The following is a 15,045-nucleotide window of genomic DNA, read 5'->3' as shown; positions in this document are numbered from 1 at the left end:
GGTTATACGGGGGGATCTTTGTCTTGTTGTACCTACGAATATATTGTTGCAGTTTCAACGTCGCATAACCACAGGCTGGGGACAGAGATGTATGCAGATTTCTTACAAGGTCAGATATGTGAACGTCTATAGAAAATGACAGTTACAATAGGTGAACGGACACACATTTTCACAAACTGCCTTAAACATGGTACAGTAGTGATCGACTGCCACTCTCGGAATGCACTCGGTCTGACATGAATTCCGGGTGCGCTGTGTGAACACACTGATGATAACAACTGGTGAGAGATGAGAGACGAAGCTAACTACCGAGTGGAGATGGAGGGAAGGGACGGGAGGCAGAGGAAGACAGCAGAAGACATGGTAGCAGTGAAACGGGACCGCAGAGTTTGGAGGCCCTGACTGGGCCAGGAGCTGTTGAACCTCATGGCGGGACCCCGGGGTCCCAGAAGCCCCAGGGTCTCGTATAAAATGCGTTGCGACATAATTTTATGTCTGTTGAAGGCCAACGATATGGCAATCTAATCCTCTCGACGAGCTCTACACGATGTGATAACACTGGTCAACACACTTTTTCTGGCACAAGGTATTCCAACGGTTGTAAGGTAACACTAAAGCAGTCACTGACTCGCAACAACTTGCAATCATAAGTGACAGAGTTAATTTCAGGTAAAATCAATGAAAATGGGGTATGCCGATAGCATAAAAATGAGATGTGATAGATCAAATCTGAGATCATATTTGGAATCAGCACACTAAAATTAGTCTAAAACAGCTGCAAAAGTCCAGGCCAGGATTTTTTTTTTGTTGACCAGTGTTATCAAAGTTTTGTTTATGACTATGGCATTCGTCCTCGCTGCGCTTGGACGACATAACAACATAATGATCCGCGCCAGGTGGGTCGCGGCGTTTATGTGCGCGGTGGGACGGAGTCGCCAAAAATAAATAAGTTAATCATGATTCTGACTTCCGTTTATTCGGGACCCCAGTATCCCACCATAAGGTTCAGTTGAGGAAAGGAAGGAATGGAGTGATAATGGGGGGAGGCCATTGTCCAGCATTCGGAAGTTACCATACTGACAACAATAGATTCTTACACAGACCCATAGACTCACACAGAGACCCATAGACACCCAGGAAGACCCGTAGACTCACATAGAGACCCGTAGATACCCATAGACTGACATAGAAGCCGATAAAATCACATTGAGATCCATAGACCCAGACGCTACAGGCTGACAACAACAACAACAAAGGGAACTCGCAGGGTTAGATAAATTACATTGAACTGAATTTATGGGTTGAGCATCCCGGCCACGCACGCACGTGGGATGTTGACGCGTGCTCCTCCGCATGTGTTTGTCCCAGAGTCGGTGTACGACGCTGTCAGAGCCACGGACCGGGAGGAGAAACATGAGAAGAGCCTGTGGGAGTCCCTGGACAAATACTACTGGGAAGGTACAGCACACGCGCGCACACACCGGTGAAACACACACCCTACCAAACAAAAAAGAGACACATAGCCCCCATATAGCTTTAACATACTGTTATGGCAAGTGCCATGAGCGAGCACCTATGAAGGCTGGCACGGCAAACGAGTGGGTGGGTGGCCAGCACCTCGCCCGGCTGCCTCTGTCTCCCGAGTGGCGATATTTATTACACACTACACCAGACACCAGGTACTCATTTGAGTCTGAGTCGAACTTGGGGGGGGGCGAGGCCCAGGACCGGTTCAGATAGTCATCACTGGTGTTGACTGTGAGCGGGAATCGAACCCAGGTCGCCGGGTTTAGGCCCAGGGCCTAAGTTTGATTCCCGGCCACAGTTAACGTGAGTGGCGAGTAGTCAAGCCACTACCGCCCCATCACCCACCACCGCCCCCCACGCAAATTCTTGGCACATTGAGAATGGATTAATATGCACATTCTGTATTATCTTAGTAGCATTTCATAATTGTTTAATTGCCCCATACTTCTGCACCAATTATAATTATATTGTTGCACAAAAGACACACGGTATGGAGAGCGGTGGCACTTGAGTTCAAATCTCAGCAACGGTTAACATCATTGGTGAATGATGTCTGTACCGGTCCTTCCCCTCCCTTCACCAGCCCGCACTCACTATTGTAGTGAAGTATGGTCAAACAACTCCCATGGGTGACACGGCATGGGAGGGAGGCCTTCATCTGGCTACGGATTGACAAAGGGCCCTCTACCTGATTACTTGTTCCGTTTTCATGAATCCACACTTGAGTCCTTCTCTATTGCAGTATATATGTTCTGTATTGATTCTCATTTCTCATTGATCCCTTCAGATGCGCCTCACTTGTATGCCATTCCAAAATGTGATAGAACCCGGGTGATGTTTGTTCTTCTGCACTTGCTTGTTAAATGTGCTATCATCATCATCCCCATTGGCCATGATCTAAGGCCTGTCCACATCATCGCCACCTCTCATGGTATTGCGATGCCATAATCTATCTGGCTTCCGTACACAAGCTGATTTCATTACTCCATTTCCACGAAGGACGGCATCCCAGATGCATTCCATCCTTTGGCTACTACTCCGTCATATGTCCTGACCATCATTCCCTATAATGATGTGTCCTGCCCAAGCCTTACTTTCCATTCCGGTCGATACAATTTCGCTAGCTTCCCTGTGCTCTCTGATCCGTGCGTTCCCCTTTCCATCTCTCACTGTTATTCCCAGCATGCATCTCTCCACGCATCTCTGTGCATATTTCAACTTTTGTTCCATTTTATTTGTCAGTGTACATGTCACAAAATGTTTGCAGTCAATATGTCATAGAAGATAATATGCACTGGCTTAACCAAATTATAAAGATCAGCTATAGCTACACAGTACAAAAAAATCCCATCTGGGAGTCAGCCGATCAGCTACAGCACTTAATTTTCATCATACAGAGTCAAGCCAAGCGGGTAACTGCAAGGATGCACCTTTACCTTTTATAGCACGGCATCCACGCACAGTGTCTGCATCATACTTTTTTTAAGGCACCACGGCAGCGAAATGTTAGCTACCTCGCCAAGTATACATGAGGTCGTGGGTTCGATCCCGAACCTTACACCTGCTGTATATTTGGAGTTTGCATGTTCTCCCTGTGGTCGGGTAGATTTTCTCCGGGTCCTCAAGTTTTTCCCTCCACATTTAGAAACGGGCGTTTAAAGTATTTGGCTTCCCTAAATTTCCACATTATAAGTTAATGCGTTGAGCTATAATTTGTGGCCAGGTCGTTTCTGAAAAGAGCTACATAGCTCAGTGGGCCTTACCTGGTAAAATAAAAAGTTTGTTTTTAGTTTAGAATCACTGGTACTGTGTCCAGCGGGAGACTCGCGCAGGGAGCCTTGACAACGAGCCCCCGGCAGAAATCTGGGTAAACTACTCACCCCTCCGCATCCTCCTCCGTGATCTCTAAATGACCGAGTTACTGGGGGTTCAGAGAGAGAGGGAGAAATGAAGGGGGGGGGGGAAATAGACAAATCGATGGTTGTCTCATGCGCTTAAAATGCGGCCATAACTCAAGCATGTGTGCCTGACAAGGCTGCCCGCTCTGATCATTCTTCTCATCGTTCCTTCCGTCACCAGCGGAGGCTTCTTTGCTCCCGCTGCACCATGAGAACACCGCAATGTTTGCCTTTACACATCCGCACCTCCGATTAGCACGGTTGGCTGCATACGGTGCGAAAGAAGTTCAACGCACACACATACATTTGCATGATCGCCGGGGCTTCAGTTCTCTCGATATTTTTCTGGAACGCTGCTCGGCTGGCTTGCACTGGTGGTCATTAGAATTAAGGCATTGCTACTAGAGTAGAAGGTATACCTATCCATAGCAATCCATATCCTGTATTTAAGTAGCCTCTGTTTATATACTGTCCTTAAGGGCATCTGGCAATTTGAAGCACCATTTAACATATTTTGCATACCACCACAAAGACAAAGACCCCCGATAGCCTAAACAGACTTGGGGCAAGTGCTGTTAGCGTGCACCTATGAAGGCCGGCACGGTACTCGAGCGGGTGGGTGGCAAGCACTGCGCCCAGATGCCTTTGTCTCCCTAGTGCTAATATTTACACATTGCATCAGGTACACATTTGAGGCTGAGTCGACCTAGAGGAGGCATAGGACTTGTTCAGATATTCACCACTGCTATTGGTTGTGAGCGGGAATCGAACTTGGGCTGCTAGGTTCGTTTGCGCAGCGCGCTAACCACTGTGCCACCACCGAACCCACAAGCACACACACCACCGCAGTCATGCACCACCACACGCCCCACCATACACACCACCGTACACACCAACGCACGCACCACCACAGAGGATACAACGAGGTGAGGTGGATGTGCCTTGCCAAGATAATTCCCGGAACAGTGTTGTGGACTATTGTGGCTGAAATTAACCACTTGTGCGAGGAATATAATGGGCCTACTGCATAATGTCCCCCCCCCCCCCTTATTCTTAGTGTAATGACAGTAGAGCTTGCATGTGCTGTGAGCACTAGTGGCTACGGGAGGTAATGACAGGGGAGTCAGCCTACAGTGCGAATCCACTAGTGGCCACGGGAGGTAATGACAGGGCTATCAGTTGTGAGTGTGAAGGTACTGGTGGCTACGGGAGGTAATGACAGGGGTATCAGTTGTGAGTGCGAAGGGACTGGTAGCTACGGGAATAATTGAGAAGGGAGCGTGATTAGGTGACGGAAGAGGATGGTAGAGTCTGCCGGTGGAGCAAGCGTCCAGAGTCAGCGAGAATGATCGAGAAGGGGGGCGTGGCCTTGGTTGGTATATAAGGGAGATGCGCGGGAGACTCGGGGCTGTTGCAGTGGAGTCTCCGCCGATGTCAAGTGAACGTGTTTTCAATAAAGTGCCATCTCAAGAGAAGTGTGTCAAGACGTGATTACCTTAGCGTAGGGCCTGGGGCCTGGGCCCATCTGGTCCGTGGCCCCCATTGAAATTGCACTGCCTGCATGAGGAAGGAATTGCAGGGCAGCACCTTTAGCTCTTGTAAAATGGCATCATCATCACGCTCATGCCTCTCAGGTCATAGCGGTCCCTATGAGCCGCCACCAGGCAATCCTATCCTGTGCTCGCTGCCACCCTGAATGCCAGCCAAGGCCATGGTGTTGAAGATTGGCCTCAATCGTGTGTGTCCACATCAGCCGTGGTCTGCCCCGGGGGTACCTCCAGTCCCACGGTGGGCCATCGATGATCATGCGCAGGGCTCTGGCATGATCTGTTGATGCGTCTGGCCGGGCAATGTGTCCGAAGAGCCTGACCATTTCATGCGGCGCAATATAATTTTGTCTAATTTCCTGCAAGTAATTTGTGCTTCAATGTGTAATGGGTTCAATTGAGGCTCACACTGGAACTGGAGGCAACACGGTTTATTAATATTCTTGGTTCTTTTGGTAATTAACTAAAACAACTCTTAACATCAACAGGATAGCTACATAGGGTGGTGACCACCGCTCCTAACTTCGATAACACACGGGGGATACTATATTACCAGACCAGGACAGCTCAACACGCTGCCTGGTGCACGAGCGGAGACCGGAGACCGGAGACCGAGGACCGTGGACTGCGGCTTCATTCCCAGAGTCGAACAGCCCAGATCCCTCTCGGGACTTGGCTTATAACTGCTGCGGCGTGGCCGGCTTCGCCCTTGCCCACGCCCCCTTCCAGATCCTTCAGGAAGGCCCGGGTCCCTCATCACGTGACCCTCGCACCCCCATCTGGGGGTCCCCTGGCCCCCCTCGTCCGGTCACGTGTCTTCTCGGGTTCACCCAGGGTATCACGCCCTGACGCGACCTCAGTGACACCCGGACCCTGCCCGCTAGTGAGTCATGCCGTGCCATGCTCACGCTGGTGCCATAGAGAGGCACCCCACATACAGTACCCGTCATCGCTTGGTACTCTCGCAACATAGTAGTGACATAATTTATGTCACTGCAAATGTTATTAGTAGAATTAGAAGACGTTTCTCGAACGCTTCAATTATGGCTATGAAGGCATAAATACAAATTGAGGAAATGCGAACCACATCGGATTTGCCCAAGACGTAGTTGTTGTAACACATGGCAATGGAAATGAAAGGTAGGAAGTAATAGGAGAAGTTAATAAAGGAGGCTGCAGAGTGGGGCTCAAGATCAATACGAGCAAAACAAAAGTCTTGCACGGAAAGTTCGCCAAACGATTGGAGATTATCCGGACGAGGGGCACAACTGAAAAAAACTCCAATGGGAGTGTGTGCTCACACTCAGGGCCCGATTTACCCCCAAGCGAATGAGGCAAATATTTTGTAGGCTTTCCTTTAGGCCCTCCGTGCCACGTCAGAGTAACAGCTGAGCAACAGTAGCGCGCCCATAGGAATTGTTTTTGTCTTTGAATTATGATGATGTCATTCGTGTACTTTGCCACAAATAAATTGAGGAACAACAATTGTTATTGGTTTGAAGAAATTAGTCTAGTAAGTAATTTATGTTTGATGAATTTGCCTTGGGTTGAATCCATTCGTTCATTTTACATTGGTAAATGAACGGGTTTGATGACTCCATAATTTGTTTTGTAATATGTAATACAGTACATACTTAGGCATTTCCCTCCAGTCAGCCTTAGGTACCTCATAATCTTAATCTGGCCCTGTTTACATCCCCTCATCACAACAACATCGGATGCAGCATTTCCCACGCCTTTTTGGTCTTGGGGGTTGTTTAACCAAGTTGAGGGTCGCAAAATGAGGACAATTATTGAAGGTGGCACTGAGAATGAAAATATGAACTAAAAATGTGGATGAGAGTGGGTTGGAATTATTTTGTAAAACCGAACTTAGTAATGGAAGTGAACGTCCCAATATGCCTAAAGAATAACGTTTGTAATCATTGCATATAGCAACAACAACCGCCATTTGCCACTAAGTGGCGGTGATGTCACCACGACGCTTGTGCCAGGCTATGTGCACCTTGAGGCCACGTGAAGTGTCGAACGCCCTCTGGCAGGAGGTCACCGGCAGACCCAGGTACCACGGGTCGACTGACTGAGATGACTGGCTGATTCACCACCTGTGCCACCAACTGTGCCAACTTGCTGTGCTTTAGCCACCCGGCGCTCCGCTCGTTGTTATGAGCGTCGCTCTTCCCCCCTCCGTTGTTGTTGGAGGGTGACTGCCTCCAACTGCCCAGTAGCGTCCTTCACGAGCTACCAGTAATCGGCAAGTCCACTCAGCTCCATATCCTCCTGTACCACATCACTCCATCGCTTCTCTAGCCCATGCTGCGCCCGTTTAGCCCCCTCGATCCGACCGAACAAAAGCTGTTTAGGCATGCGGTGGCTGGGCATGCGGGCTACATGACCCAGCCAACGCAACCTTGCCTGCCGGAGGAGCTCACCGATGGGACTTTGCCCAGAGCTTTCAAGGATTTGTGAGCTCCTCACACAATCCAGCCTGGTTAAACCCAGGATGGATCGTAGGCAGGCCAGCCTAAATGTTTCTCACCGGCGAAGATGTTCCATTAGGGAAGTCCACGTTTTGCAAGCATAGAGAAGGGAGGGAATGACCGTGGCCGAGACGACCTGAAGCTTCGTGCGGAGCGACAGGCCAGGTAGCTTCTACACAGTGTTACGCAACCGATGAAAAGATAATGCCGCTAGACTGATTCGGACTGAGACCTCTACTGTCAAACTGGAGCCGGTCATGAGCACACTGCCCAGCTATGGGAAACTCTCCACTCTCTCCACAACTGCCCCATCACCAATTGGGAGTTGTGGGGGTGGAGTGTCCGATGGTACAAAATACCCTGGCAGGTGCTTAGTTTTGGTAGCGCTGATGGTAAGACCCCATCTCTTAGTGGCAAGCTCCATGTTTAGCAGCAGCGCCTCCAACTCCTGCTCTGAGTGAGCAGCGATTACCAGATCATCGGTATACATGACATGGTTGAGCAACAGGGAGCCATCCCTTGACCACACCCGGGCATCGATCATCGATTACCTCCATTTGCATATAACACATACAATAACACCTGCAATATACTCCTCTAGTCCTTGTTTGGGGATGGGTCCTGGTCCAATGACTTCTTGGCTTTGCAGACCAATGTTTTCAGGCAGAATTTATTTGTGGACAGGTAGTCAGCAGCATATATATATTGCAACGAGAATTGGAGAGTGATTGCTAACAAGCCATGTACCCAGGCTTTAAAGGGATAATGATGCTGATGACAATTTGTTTAAGCAAGAATATTCTAGATCGGTTTTGACTTTCTGGGTTTTCATCAGCATGACTTGTTGTTGGGTTAATTCATCAGCTCATCCATGTTATTTTTCTCCGCAGTGAGATTCACCCTCCTGGATCACCAGAGCCCAACCACGGGACTCTTTCCCGCCAAATCTCAAAGCGTGAGCAACGCCGCCAAGGTCCGTGACAGCCTCTACTGCGCCGCTGCCGTCTGGGCCCTGAGCCTGGCCTACAGGTGAGACGCACGGCGGCGTGCTTGTCTAGTGTGCGGGCTGTGCACCTGGCCTACAGGTGAGGCGCACAGAAGGGACAGATGGAGATTAGTCCGTGCTTTGTTGTACCATCTTCTCCTGGGTGAGCCTCGACGCCCATGGGAAGGGAGTTTCGCGACATTAGTTGCGGCGATGATCCACCAACCCTCGCTGCTGCCTCCACAGCGCTGGTTCACAGGCAGCCACGTGCAGCGTAGCCACCACCACCACGCTAGCTTTTTTCCCTCTGACGCTCATGTCTCAGTGTTTTGTAGATAATCTTGAGATGCAGTTGTATTTATATAATATATACATCCAAATTGGACGACAGTATATTGCTCATGAGGCTGTTTAGAATGTTGTGGTGATCTTATAACAGCACGGGAATGGGCCGAGAATGGTTTTAAATGATGGGCTTGCAACCCAAACGTCGCCGGTTCCATCTCACGGCACAGCAGTTGGATTCGACGGGCAGGTTACTTAGCCCCCCCTGGCCATCTTTGTCCACCCAGCACAGTGAATCGTCGACAGGTTTGTGTGTGGTCGGGGTAAAATGTGGGTACTCCCACCTTCTCCAAGACGTCTGGCCTGTGCTGAAAGAGTAGACCAAAATACCCTCTCGAGAGGGCTCTATAGAGCTCCCCCCAGTGGAGGCCCTTCTGTCAGCAGTGACGTGATCAGACAATTGCAGGGCTGCACCTGTACCTTTTACTGGGTGGGTAACAATTTGCCTCTCTTGCAGTGTCGATGAATTGTCACAATTCTTCGGGTCAAGATTTAGTTCAAACATCACATCTATTGTTGGACATTGTGGTGACTGTATAGAGGCTTTGGGGTCTACATTAAACCTATTACACACCAGATATCATCAGCAGCAGCAGCAGCCCTGATCTTTCCACTGCTGGATGAAGGCCTCCCTAAGCCAATTCATCATTACACACCTGTAAAGTGTAGTTTGGAGTGCTCGTGGAAACAAAGGGGGCCACAGTGTACTTCTGCAGGAACTTCTGATGTTTTTTACATATGTCGTTTGACACAAAGTGAGTGTTTTTTGCCGAGTCGAAGACTGGGTGGCACGGAGTCCCTGGACAGCTCCTTTCGGCGGAGCAATGCTGCAAGGCCGCTTTTGTATGCAAACAAAATTCCAGCAAATGCATCAAGAGGTGTGTCAAATCACTGTGACGAATGTTTCAGCATTGGGCAGATTTACAAGTACCCACCATGATTAGGCCAGGTTTTTCAGGATGTGATGAAGGTTATGGTCTCATTTGTCACCAATGACTGCACACACACCAAACAACTCATCATAGACGTTAAACCATTAATTTATTTTAGCCTGCAAGCTCTTACAGATACAAATGCATGAATATTTAATTGACGAGCAATCTTGGACGTAAATGAATAAACGCTTGATAATTATAATTTACTGCCCTTGGATGAAAGCATACCCACGCCTTGCGGGCCATGGGGCGTATTTGACCATACTTCACCACGCCGGTCAGTGCGGATTGGTGTAGTTTTGGCCAAGTTCGGATTTCACTCGCCGCTCGTCTTAGCCATGGCCTGGAATCAATCGTAAGTTGCCAGGTTCATAGCACAGAAGGTTAGTGCTGGATACAGTCACAGTTGCAAATGTGATTTGCAACTTTGATCCATTACCTGTGTATTATCGATAGTTCAATGTTAATGTGCCATTGTATTGAGTGAGGGACTACTGCTGTGTAGTATGGCTGTGAGGAACGCGCCCATGCATGCATGTGTGTGTGCGTGTGTGCGTGTGGGTGCGTGTGTGTGTGTGTACATGTGGAACAATCCTCACAGCCACTTGTATCAATTTGTACGGGATGTTCCACTTTAAACTGCGCCAATTATCTTTTCGGGGAATCCCAGGGAGTCGGGATAAAATCTAGGAAATCAGGATAACCGTGTCACCTGGCCCAGCGTCTTCAACAGGTGCCATGCCATAACAGGAACGACCAATAAGATGTACATAGGATGGTAATCATTACGAATTAATTAGTAAAAAAAAATTCTAATTTATATAATTTACATTGTGCCAGTGTAGAACATTATAGGCTTCATTCATTGATAAATTAGACATATAATTAATATATTATTTATTAATAATTAGTGACTTTTTTCTCTCTTTTGCACTCCTCTCGTCATTGTATTGTTTGCTGTTGTAACGTACTGATCGGATTCCTCGTTGGATTCCTCCAGTCTAAATAAAGATTCTGATTCCAAATCCACTGCTGGATGAGGTTGCTCACACACCATGTGAGTCGCCAGGGATATCTCAACGTACTTCACCCTACCGGTCAGTGGAGCTTAATGAAGGTGGGAAGCATAGATATGGGAGCACAGAAGTACACTACAACAATGGATGTTGCTGCGCTGCCATCTGCTGCCCCCCACTTAGCCCTACAGCCTATAGCAACAAGGCGTGCACGTTACTCACTGATCCGTATAAGGACTGTCCATGCTCAACCCCTGCTTAGCGTTCAGAGATCTCACGGGATCGGGCGGATTGCGTTCTTAGTGATTCGGTCACACGCGGCTCTAGCGGGAAGAACAAACCGCTTCCATCTCTGGCCAAGACTCACAAGAGCACCACAGTGGTGTGGTTCGCGATGACATGACGACGATGACACAACAGATATGACATGATGATGACACAACGATAACACAACAACAATTGCCACGACGAAGATAACACGACGACGATGACAGGGTGATGACACGACGGCAACGATGAGACGAGTGCTGACAATGGAACGTGGTCCGTGCCTCTCCTTTCAGACGCAGCGACGATGATAAGGGGAGGATTCACGAGCTGGAGCACAGTGCCGTCAAGTGCCTCCGTGGCATTCTCTACTGCTACATGCGCCAGTCGCTCAAGGTCAGTGCCTTCGCCTTGCGCACATTATTCAAGTTGTTCCATCTCCAAGCGAGATCGTGTTGCTACTGGTGGTGGTGGCGGTGATGGTGGTGATGGAGGACTCTTTGTATTAACCCTTTCCCGTTCCGAGACGACTGCAATTTGCAGGGTGGATGTCCCGTACACCGCTGAATCTCGGATCGCGCAAGCGGTCAGCGTTAATTTTATTTGGAAAGGCGTAGTAGCACCACTGTTTCTAAAGACATTGTACTCACCACAGAGAACTGAAGCGACACGACCTCATTCTGTGATATCTGGCGCCAAATTGTGCCACACATCCTCCCGCATGGCTTTGTGGGAGCCTCGGTACCGACAAAGTTATTTTATTTGTTTTTCTTTTGGTTCCATTCCAAGACGTACAGGTACATCATCAGAATGGAATCGGAAGAAAAATGGAACGGGAAAGGGTTAACAGATCTCTCGAGCCAGGAAAGGAGAATGCATGACCACTACCTTAGTGGGGCACCATGAGATTGGCTCATAGCTGCGTGAGAGTTGATTGAGCAGTGTCCAGATAGGGAGGGTTGGAAGCTAATGTGGTGTCATAGGTCTCCCAAACCCGACCTTCAGACGTGTAACATCCGATAGATTGTAATGTTCCTAACGTTCGTAAGGTATTGCCAGGGGCTTAATTTCTCACTGCAAAATGTCCTGGTCGCTGGTAGACCAGAGTAGGCGCGTGGACCAGTAGCCACGACCACAGTGAGAGGTACACTGGATGTGGTGTGTTGGGGTACAGAAGTATTTACCGGGACACTGGCCCGGACAAACCTGGCGGATATTTAAGTCTTAGGTGTGACTTTGCAAGGACTACGGTGAGACATCTGGCCTGAGAGAGGATTCCATTTTGTGTGAGATTTGCCTGTGGTGTCAAAGGTCGAAACTTTAGGAAATGCTTTTGTTGTCTAAATTACAGGGGGGTTGTGAGAAGTGACTAGAAATAGTGCTTTGCATAGGCCCATGATGCGGAGGATGCCATGAATTTCATGGCAGGATAGGGTTAGCAACTTGAAAGTTCAGTGTAGAATGTGGCAGGAAAGTGGAGGTGATGTAATCAGGAGGAGGGGGGCTCCACGGTGGCGAGATGTTAACTGCTTGGCTTGGTATACAAGAGGTTGTGGGTTCGACCCTGACACCTGTATATTTTTAGTTTGTTCTCCCCGTGGGGGTCTCCCTCGATATTTAGAAACATGCGTTTGGAGAATTTGGCTGGTATAAATTTCCACATGATAAGCCACGTCATTTGGCTATCATTCGTGGCCAGGTCGCTCGCCACAAATTATAGGAATGGTAATTACGATGGGGGGGGGGACTTGTGGAATTACTTCTTGTCAGTGAATCTTGGTGCGGTGGCAAATGCCTGTGATCCAGCACTTCGGAGCAGGGTTGGTGGATCACACAGAGATGATTAGTTGCACGAGGCAACTAAATATACAAATCACACTTGCCCCGCATTTGGAGGTACACCAAGTAGGTTGTGTCGGAGAATGGCTATTGGTGAAACACCTCCAAACGACCTCTCATCACACACTAAGAGCCAACGCTTTTCCACCTGCTCTGCCGCTGAGAGTAATGTTTGCATGATTCCAGAATAAAACAATTTTTTTTTATTCTGGAATATAGCCAGGTTAAGTGCAGAAACAAATTTGGTGTAATTGTGTTTTTGCACAGTCATCGTTAACTGGCCTGAGACCATTAACTCGCTGTGCTTGAGAACCCGGTTTAATCGTGGGCCACTGCCTAGATTCGAACCTAGGATTTAGCGGTTCCAGCTCAGCGCTCTGATCTCTGAGCCATTTGGCCCCCTACCACCCACAAAAGATGAAAAGTGCAATTGGCCAATCATCTTAATGCTGCAAAGGAGACCTGACGCTGTCCTGGATATAGCCGACTTGATTAAACATCGGTTCGTATGTATGTATGTTGAACTTCTTTACGTAGACAACCGTGCTAATTGGATGTACGGAGGAAGGTCAACAACTCAAACAAAACGCAGTTCTCAAGAAATTCATTTTCAATGTAGAAATTTTTTTAATGATTGTAGGGAATCCGACATTGGATGTAATATGGAGATACTGTCTCTCGTCATGGGAATGTGGAATTTCCTATCCGAGTCCATGTCCACCAATGGTGATGAGTGCCACCCTCCTGCTCGTTTGAGCAGGAAGACTCCACGACTCTATCTCCGCTTGTGTTCTGACTTTCAGGACGCGGCGGGGCAAGTTGCATGATCTCATTAGAGGGCGGCGCCTCCCAACGTGCTGGCTTGTGCCACCGTCAATCAAAGACCGTGAGACCCATTGAAGATGACAGTCGGCGAACAGCGCGCCGCACGACATTTTCTCATTTCAGGGTTCGTCTCAGTCGTCGAGCAATTTGATCCGTGGCTTCCCAGGGCTGTCGGCTCTCAGCTGCTTCTGCTATCGCATTGCTGTGACGCACGGCGTCACAAAAATCAGGAGTTGGAATTAGAGTGGCAACCTTGTCCTGCTTTTTACAGAGCGGTAATTGTCTTGGGAAGTTTGTAAGTATTCTCTCAGTTGCATAACAATAATAATACTACGCCACTGAAGATAATTTATTTGGTATTATGGTGGTGGTACACGCCTGTGATTCAGCGCTGAAGAGGCAGCAGCGAGGTTTGATGGATCACCGCCAAAATATTGCGATGCTCCCTTGCCATGAGCGTTGAGGAGGTACCGTACCCTGGTTTGCCAGGTGATGGCGGTGCCACAGAGTGTGGACTGATACCATCTCTCCCTTTCCTATCAAAATCAGAATATGTATTTATCGTGGAGGAATCCGATGAGCTAAAAGCTCTTTTTCACAGAATAGTCTGCTGCCCCCTCACGCGCGTGGGTTTTCTCCTGATGCGCTCGTGGCCAGCAGTGGATAGACCACGGAACGTGAGGATGTGGCCCGTCGCAGAGCCCTGGCGAGGCCCTCCACGCGTGCCCAGCTCCTCCAGGAGGACGTGCTCATAGCGTGATGGAGAAGTGGATCATGTGGAGAGCAAGTCAGCACAGGGGGGAATCCTACGATGCATTGTCAGCGATGCATCGACAGCGATACATCGACGGCGTGCAACTGTGGTCATCCAGAACAGACTGTACACCGTAAAACGATGGAACGCCCGATCCACAAATACGAAGTAGACATAACGGCGCTACATTACTCCCATGTTCCTGACGCGGTTATCTGGCTTGACCACCTGAATGTGGAATTGCAGTTGTTGCTCTCCATCTACATCATCAGCCATACGAAAGAAGAGGAAGACAGCCCCGACCTGGATTGAGTCGCAATTGGTTTTGGGTTTCGGGTCACGAAACGATCTCGTCAAATCAGCGTCGAAATCCCTTTGCCACCCGACGTGGCCAAACAAATTGAAACCGTCACGTGTAATTAGCGTTTGTATGTAAATATGTTGAACTTCTTTTGCACTGTACGTAGCCAACCACGCTAATTGGAAGTATGGAGGAAGGACAAGAAACTAAAGACAAAAATCAGTTCTTTAAAAAAGAGATTTCAATCCAGATTTGAAAAGTGCATTGCTCCAGTGGCTTCCTAATATCGAAAAGAAAAGTGTTCCAGACGGCCGCAGAAGTGCATC

The 15,045-nt window shown here is 48.7% G+C and overlaps 1 protein-coding gene across 4 annotated transcripts in view; it reads left to right on the top strand.

Annotated features, from left to right (window-relative positions):
• LOC144946688 (phosphorylase b kinase regulatory subunit beta-like) overlaps positions 1-15,045 on the top strand; it is a 146,675-nt gene that overhangs the window by 19,920 nt on the left and 111,710 nt on the right. For all 4 annotated transcript variants that reach the window (XM_078875773.1, XM_078875776.1, XM_078875775.1 and 1 more), the window contains exons 2-4: positions 1,369-1,458; positions 8,343-8,481; positions 11,297-11,396. In XM_078875773.1, the coding sequence (XP_078731899.1) occupies positions 1,369-1,458; positions 8,343-8,481; positions 11,297-11,396 (329 nt within the window). The remainder of the gene's footprint in view (positions 1-1,368; positions 1,459-8,342; positions 8,482-11,296; positions 11,397-15,045) is intronic.

Source organism: Lampetra fluviatilis, chromosome 42 (assembly GCF_964198595.1).
Source record: "Lampetra fluviatilis chromosome 42, kcLamFluv1.1, whole genome shotgun sequence".
NCBI classification, from domain to species: domain Eukaryota; kingdom Metazoa; phylum Chordata; class Hyperoartia; order Petromyzontiformes; family Petromyzontidae; genus Lampetra; species Lampetra fluviatilis.
This window is presented reverse-complemented; position numbering and strand designations above follow the sequence as displayed.